A 7,669-nucleotide genomic window follows, 5' to 3' on the forward strand; every position below is an offset into this window, starting at 1 on the left:
GTAAATATTTCAGGAAAACATAGAATTTATAGAATCTATTGGCACAGTATCATTTTTCTTGGAATCCATATTCATTAGGAAACTTTGATGAATATAATAATTTTGTTTGACCAATGCTAATTTAAAGCCATTGCGTATTCTTGGAGAACTTTCAAGATATAGACATTTTTCCACATTACTGTCATTAAGTGACAGTAAATACAAGAAGCCTTATTTGCTTGAAAAGAAAATGTTTCCCTTATGCAATTACTGTTTAAGGAATCATTAGCTGTAACAAAAGCTGTATGACTCAGCTAAACATATGTCTCGTTCTATAATTTATACCTCTTCTAACCATTGGTGATCCCTTGAGTCAAGATTACTTTAGAAATATAAAGAGGACCCTAAAACTAAATCATTTATATTATGAAATGAACATGCAAATTATCTACTATATTACTTGTACTTAGTCATTTTGCATAATGACACACATTTTCTTTTGGTCTCTTCAGTCTCTGTAAATGTTACTTAAGTTTCAATTATTACACAGCCCTCACAGAGGTCTACAGTTAACCTTAAACACACAGGCACAGGCAACTCTGGTGTTCCCTACACAAATTGCAATTCTAAATTTCCATTAAAGAGCTCATGGCTCCTTCCTAATGCAGTGTTGCTGATGTTTGTTCTTATAGGACAGGTTCAAAAATATCTTCACTTTAAATTTTGTAAGTCAATAACATGTTGTACAGCCAGTAGTGTCAGTTAATTTTGCTTTTAGTTTAAAAATTTCAATCACAAAAATGTGTTCAGGTAAAAAAAATCTGTCGTTTTTGGCAGTTAATGGTAAAATAACCTTGTTAAATTTAAGACAATCATGTAAGACGCAACTAATATTAAGCACACTACACTCTTTTTTAATTCTTCCAAGCTTATCGTAGTTACTTTTCTTTTCAGCAACTACATACAATTAACTTCAAGGACAATATATTTAATTCTGATAAAAGGAGGAAGTGTGTCTCTACTTGTTTCTCAGATGCTTATTGAGGGCCTAAAGTGTGTGGTGGACAGAGCAATAAGGAAGAGAGGTTTCCTTTCTCAATGTCTCCTCTCAAGTGATGCTTGTCTATGTGGATATGTGTATATATATGGAAGTTTGTCTCAGTTTCTTCTACTGCTGTGATAAAAAAATTGACCAAAATTAACTTGGGTTTATTTTACCTTCCATCACCCAGGTTACAGTTCATCATGGACAGAGTCATGGCAGGAACTCAAGGAAGGGACCAGGAGGCAGGAGCTGAAGAAGAGACCATGGAAGAACGTTGCTTACTGGCTTGTTTACCTGGCCTGAGATCAACCTGTTTCCTTATACCACCTAGGATCACCTGCCCAAGAGTAGTAACTACCACAATGTGCTGGACCCTCCCACATCATTCAATAATCAGGAAAATTCTTCACAAAGATGGCCACAGGCCAATCCAGTGGAGGAAGTTCCTCAGTTGAGGTTCCTTTTAGCCAGGTGTGTCAAGTTGACAAATGAAGCTGTCCAGCACAAGATTCATAGAGAGAGGAAGAACAGAGCATGAGTAGACTAACAGAACTAAATAACATAATACCAGAGTTCATGACAGACAGTTTTATCACAGTGAGTGAAGAAAAGTGTCTAAACAGGGCTTGGAATTTATGTCTGTTTTACACATAAATACAAAATGCAATGTGTACCTCTTGCATATGTATCAACTTTAAGTACCAGGTAATTTATGGAGAGATTTTGTTTTGCTTTGTTTGAAACTTAAGCAGTGGTTCGTTGTTTTGGAAAATCATGTTACCAGATGGCAATACAGCTTATGGTGTATTATGAATTGTTAGTCTTGAGTAATTCATATGAAATTATGAAGCCTAATGGCACAAATTTAAACAAATATTCTAGAATATTTTCTTTATTTTTAACATTATATAATAGGACCTAAACTAATCATTGTTGAAAAAACAACTGAAAGTGTATCAATTTAAGAGCACCTTTACAAAATTTAAAAGAAACACAGCAACATATAATTTTAAATTTTAAAGACATTTTAGAAGAGTTACACTGTCATTGAGGTGTTTATAATTCTTAAATAACTGAGCTTATTTTCCCTTTCATACATAAAGCACAAATAATACAAAATATTTTGAACCACTTAATACTAGAGAACAAATAATCTTGCCAGATGAATTTGAAGCAATTTGTATGATGATGAAAGGTAGTTAAACAATTTTTTTGTCTTGAACTAAGATCCTGTTTGCAGACAAAAACAATATGACAATGAAAACATGTATTTAATAAATTGAAGAAATATATTTTTTAAAAAAACACACTGCAATTCAGAGATCTTATAAATATTTGACAGTATTAAAATTAGTTCAGAAGCAAAATACCCTGTTCTGATCACATTGTTTGTACAACAGATGAAACACTTACCTGGGTTGATGGGTAACATCAGTTTATGACCAACTTAAAAACGAAACACCAGGTGTTTTAGAAAATTTTTGCATTATTCATCAACAACATTTCATTGCCAAGAATCTGTGTCAAAGGTTTCACAAATCAATGAAATTTCTAGAGTTTTAATGCATAAAATACAGAAACAATTAATACAAAATGCATCACAATCTGTGGAATAACACATGATCTAATAAATTTTGGTTCTACACATTGGTCTCAAATGGTATCTAAGGAACTTTCATAGTATACATTTTATACACTGGAAAACACAAAGAATGTGTATTAAGTTGCACACAATGTTAGATTTAAACTTTTATGTTCATTTATTTGGAAAAAAGTAAACTTCCAATTGCATTTACAGACACAGACTTAGAGGAAAAAAATAGTTTGCTAGTAGTTGCCTTAAGAAAACAAATTTGAATCTATAAGATATTTGAGTTTGGAAAAAAATTATAGCAATAAAACTTTATGGATTGGGGAGAGAGTGTAGTGGAAAAACATTTGCCTAGCATGGGCAAGGTCATCAATTCCCTGGTACAGTAAAAAGGAACTATTATTAAATTCACAGAGTTTCACACAAAGTTGGGATCACATTGAAATTCACTAATAGATTTTTCATATTGCATAAAGTCAAGTACATTTTGGAATAAAGTGTTTTCAACTATTTCAAAATATATTGTTCTAGTGAATTTCATGTCATACATATTAGAGATAGGGCTTATTTATTTCACTTAGTTTCTGAGTATCATCTCATTCTTCCATCAGAGGTGTGACTCATAACTTCTCTAAGACTTTTAGTTGTCTGATTTTTAAATTATTTTTCATTTGTTCAATAGCTTTAAAGTATATTTTGGTAGGTACTAGCATCTTTGAATGTTAGAATACTCAAGGTAAAAGACATGTGAAGTATAACCGAACAGTACCATAATGAGCCACGTTCTTGCCAATTCATGTTTCCTCATTCGCTCCCCTTCAAATGTTTGTAGTGTTTTTTTGTTTTTTGTTTTTGTTTTTTTTTGTTTTTAACATGCTGCATTTTTCTCCTTTTGGTCTGTCTCTCATTTCTTTCTACTTCCTCCTACCCTCTCTCTCTCTCTTCCTTATCCCCCTCTTTTCTCCTCTCCCTCCTCTCTCTGCTTTCCATTTCCTCACTCCCTACTTTCTTGTCTTCCTTCCTTTAATTCCATTTTGAATCAGAGTTTACATTGTATATATGCTGCAATAAAGATGTTGGAAGATACCCAAGAAGACACAGCTTTAAATTTATCATTATTCTATCCCCAGAACCCATGTGTTGATTCTTGGATTGGAAATTTTGCAAGATCCTATGAAGAAAAGCATCTTATAGTTTCATTGTAGCTGTTTTTAGATGTTCACCCTCCTCTTCTCTAGTTTGTTACTCAATTTTGTTCAGCTGCTGTAATTTGTAGACACTTGTCAACTTTCTTTCTCTGTGGGTAGTAGATATTGCCATTCCACTGAGATTTTCATCAACTGCTTCTATTAAAATAACTCTCCAGTGCACAAATTGTTAAATCTAATCTCCATGGACTCATTCAAGTTACTTATTTAAAAATACCTTTATTGACAGAACACCAAGCTACTCTCCTAGATGTGGAAGTAATCAGAGGAGGGCTGAGAGGGCAGAAGTCATCCAGAGACTTGAAGTTAAACCAGGGACAGCTAGAACTCCAAAACACCATAAGAGATGCTCTTAGAAGGGCAGTAGAGATTTCTGGTCAAAATCAAAAGGCATATTTTGTCCACTTCATAGAATGATTATATATCTGGTGTAGGCACAGAAATATGCTCTGCAAAATTAATATAAGATGGAACATACACTCAGGTATGTGAAACTAAAACAGATTCCTCCAGGAAGGCACATCCCAGAGATCTGTGAAGTTGGTGACCTGACGGGAGAAAACTATCATTCAGTTATACATCTCTGCGATCATTTAGCTTCTGTTTTAACTGCGTGACTCTTCACACACTGGAAGCATTTTTTTTTTTTTTTTTTTTTTTTTTTTTTTCCAACAAAATATTTAGCTTGGCATTCTCTAGTGTAGAACAGGCTGGACTTGAACTCACAGAGATCTGCCTGCCTCTGCCTCCAGAGTGCTGGGATTAAAGGCGTGTGCCACCACGCCCGGCTATAGTAATAGATAAAAGTTAGAGAAAAATAGTAACTGTCCCTTGAGGAGCCCATCCTTGTACTGTGCAGCCTCTGATCATCTGCCAGTCTTTGAAAAACCCACATCCACGTTCTCAGATGCCTTACATTCTTCTGACTGCTTCTCTTGCCTTAATTCTCATGCTTAACACTATTTTAACATACTATTATTAAGCCTGGACTCTACTTTAAAAAGATAATATAAGGGACTGGAGAGATGACTCACCGGTTGAAGAACACTAACCTTTCTTGCAGAAGACCAGAGTTTGAAATGCAGCACCGACATGGCAGCTAACAACTGTCCCTAACTCCACTTCCAGGGGATCCAACAACCTCTCCTGTCCTCTGCAGGCATTGCACGACATGGGTGTACTTACCTACAGGCAGGCAATATACGCATACACATACAATAAAAATAAAAAAATAAAAAATTTAAAAAAGATAATAGAAAAACAATATGAATACTTCCTCTCATGAGGTATTAAATATTAGTTTCCAGTGAATTTCCGCTTTGCTTCCGAAGGCAATGTAGTCAGTCCTAGAAAGCATTTTCATGACTTTCATTAGGTAAAAGAAGCAAAATACTTCCATCATAGTATATGTAAGCCAGGTATAGCTGTGTAAGCCTGTGATCTCAGCTACTGAGGAATAACATTTGTGAATCCAGTGCCTGCCTGGACTGCAGAGTGAGTTCAAGGACAGCCTAGGCAACTTACTGAGATCTGTCTCACAAAAAGATTATTTAAACATTTTGAGAATGAATTTCAGGGGTCTAGTGCTTTCATGATATGCATTAGGCCCTGGGAGCAATCCCTGGCAGCACAAAGTTAAAGTTTTCTAAGTTCTTCATGTTTTAAAAGGAAGAAATAAACTTTTATTTCCTAAGTGCCAATTAAGGCAATATGCATCTTATACATTTTTCTGAAAGCTAAATACTGAGAAATGCCATTAAAGAAAAATTCAAGAAATCTTGAAAGGAAATCATGAACAAATGAAGAAAATATAGTTATTTGACATTCCAGCTTAGACTAGATACTGAATTAGTATTGCCCAAATAAATTGATGGGAAAGATTTTGATTTATGCAAAGTTCTATAGAAAGTATGCTTATAACCCTCAGAAAGGTACAGGATATCACAGTGTTCTACAACATAAATTCCACAATACAGAACTTTAAAAATTTCTGGACCAATAAAAACCAAAAATTATAGATTTGAAATATAGTTGTATAGCTTGGTCTTCTTAATCCTTAAGCATGCTGGTGAAACTTTTGGAACTGATGATCTAATGTACATTTTGCCAAGAATTATATAGGAAATCTTGATAAATTTCTATGACTCAGAAAATATATCCTAATAGTATGGGAATTGGAGTGCACCCAATTTCATATGTTCCAGGTTTTGTTATATGCATACTAAGGCTTAAACAAAATTTTTCTTGTTTTATCCCATAAACAGTATTCTCTTTATTTCTCTACATAAAGTATGGATTTCCCCCATTGGATTGACATCATAAAAGTAATGCAGGAAGACCGTCTCAGCTCAAAAAACTTCAGGGAAGGAATATAAGATCTCTGAAAATTTCAACATTAGCATCAACCATTTTCAGCTGTTGAAGATGAGAGTAAATTATTTTGTATTTTTAGTAGAACTATTCTCAAGAAGCATGTGGCTTTCAATCATGTTATGTTTTATTATGATAATTAACTTGCTTTGTTCCTATTATTGTTGCTTATACTGGTTCTATTTCTTTGTGTATTGATTTGACCAAGACAAAGTATTAGTTCTGAGAGTTTTGTGACTATTTTGGATTCTTCTATGGACAATCATTTATGTGTGAATGGTAACAATTTTAGAAAATTATTCCAACCTTAAAATCAAACCTGTGTTATAGCTCATTCAAGTGACACAAGCCATACTTCACAGGAAACTCTCTTCACAAGATGTCAGTACAGGTCTGAGGAATACAAATTGTTTACTAATTTCTGTGTGGCTACTTTTATTTATGTTTTGTGCCAACAAACTAAAATCAATGATATTAGAACTTATTTTGGTGCTCACATTAAATTGTTTCTGAAATCCATCTAAAAATTTCTAAATGGCATTATATTGATACCAAATATCTTTAAACAGTGTCTTACATAAAACAGATAAGAACTTACACAACATATATTAATGGGAAATTTATCTAATAAGATGCATGGTGATTTGCAAATAATTACATACTTTGTGTGTATGGCTTCTTTTAAAACTGGTTTTTGTAGAAAAACATGGTTCATCCTATATTTAGTGCTTTCATTATTAAGTGACTAAGATTTCCTAAATAGATGAAAGTGTTAAAGCCTAAGCCTTTTTTATGATAGTAGTCTATGAAATTCTCTTCATTTTGGAATATAACAAAAAATCAAACGAGTCCTAACAAAGCTACTGGATGCCTAATATTGTTGTGGGGACCCTTGAGCACCCCTTGGGTCGGGGAGAATTGGTGTGGAGTCATGACACAAACACCAGGAGTCAGGTGAGAAGCAGGCAGTGCGAGCAACTGCTGACTCATTTATTGCAGATATGGGGCTCCCTTATATCCCCCCTCCTGGTATCCCATTGGTCCATTGATAGGTCGTGTCTGTTCCTCATTGGCTCTCTGTATCAAGCCATTTTTGTGTATGCCATCTCTATGTCTTTTGGCAGAACACAGGTTTGCCTCAGCCAGGTGTTTTTGGAACATTTGCAGCATGCATGCCCTGGTTGTTTATGTGCACTTCCTCCTACATATCCACACTTTTTCTTTGTGTGAAGCTCTAGTGGGAGCCAAGATTCTTGTCTTGGCATTGTTGGCCCCACCTCAGGGGGTCCCCAGTATTATGGACCATGCCTGTCTTAGGATGGCTTGGTTAGCAAGCTCTTACCCATCATTGACTACCAGCTTGCAAAGGGCCAACCCCTGGAAAGAGTCCATTGGGTGTTCAAGGGGAAGGCAATTATATTCAGGCTTTACGTATCTCAGTGAGCCAGGCCTGTAGGACCTCACAGGGAGGTTTAG

At 34.8% G+C, this 7,669-nt stretch overlaps 1 protein-coding gene across 1 annotated transcript in view; it reads left to right on the top strand.

The window, feature by feature from the left end:
- The window catches only part of Pabpc4l (poly(A) binding protein cytoplasmic 4 like), an 18,512-nt gene extending 15,066 nt beyond the window's left edge, over positions 1–3,446 (top strand). Inside the window, exon 2 of the mRNA XM_008837824.3 lies at positions 1,212–3,446. Within this exon, the coding sequence (XP_008836046.2) occupies positions 1,212–1,277 (66 nt within the window). The 3' untranslated portion in view covers positions 1,278–3,446. The remainder of the gene's footprint in view (positions 1–1,211) is intronic.
- Positions 3,447–7,669: the final 4,223 nt, after the last annotated feature.

Source organism: Nannospalax galili, unplaced genomic scaffold, assembly GCF_000622305.1.
Source record: "Nannospalax galili isolate Female #2095 unplaced genomic scaffold, S.galili_v1.0 scaffold96, whole genome shotgun sequence".
Taxonomy (NCBI): domain Eukaryota; kingdom Metazoa; phylum Chordata; class Mammalia; order Rodentia; family Spalacidae; genus Nannospalax; species Nannospalax galili.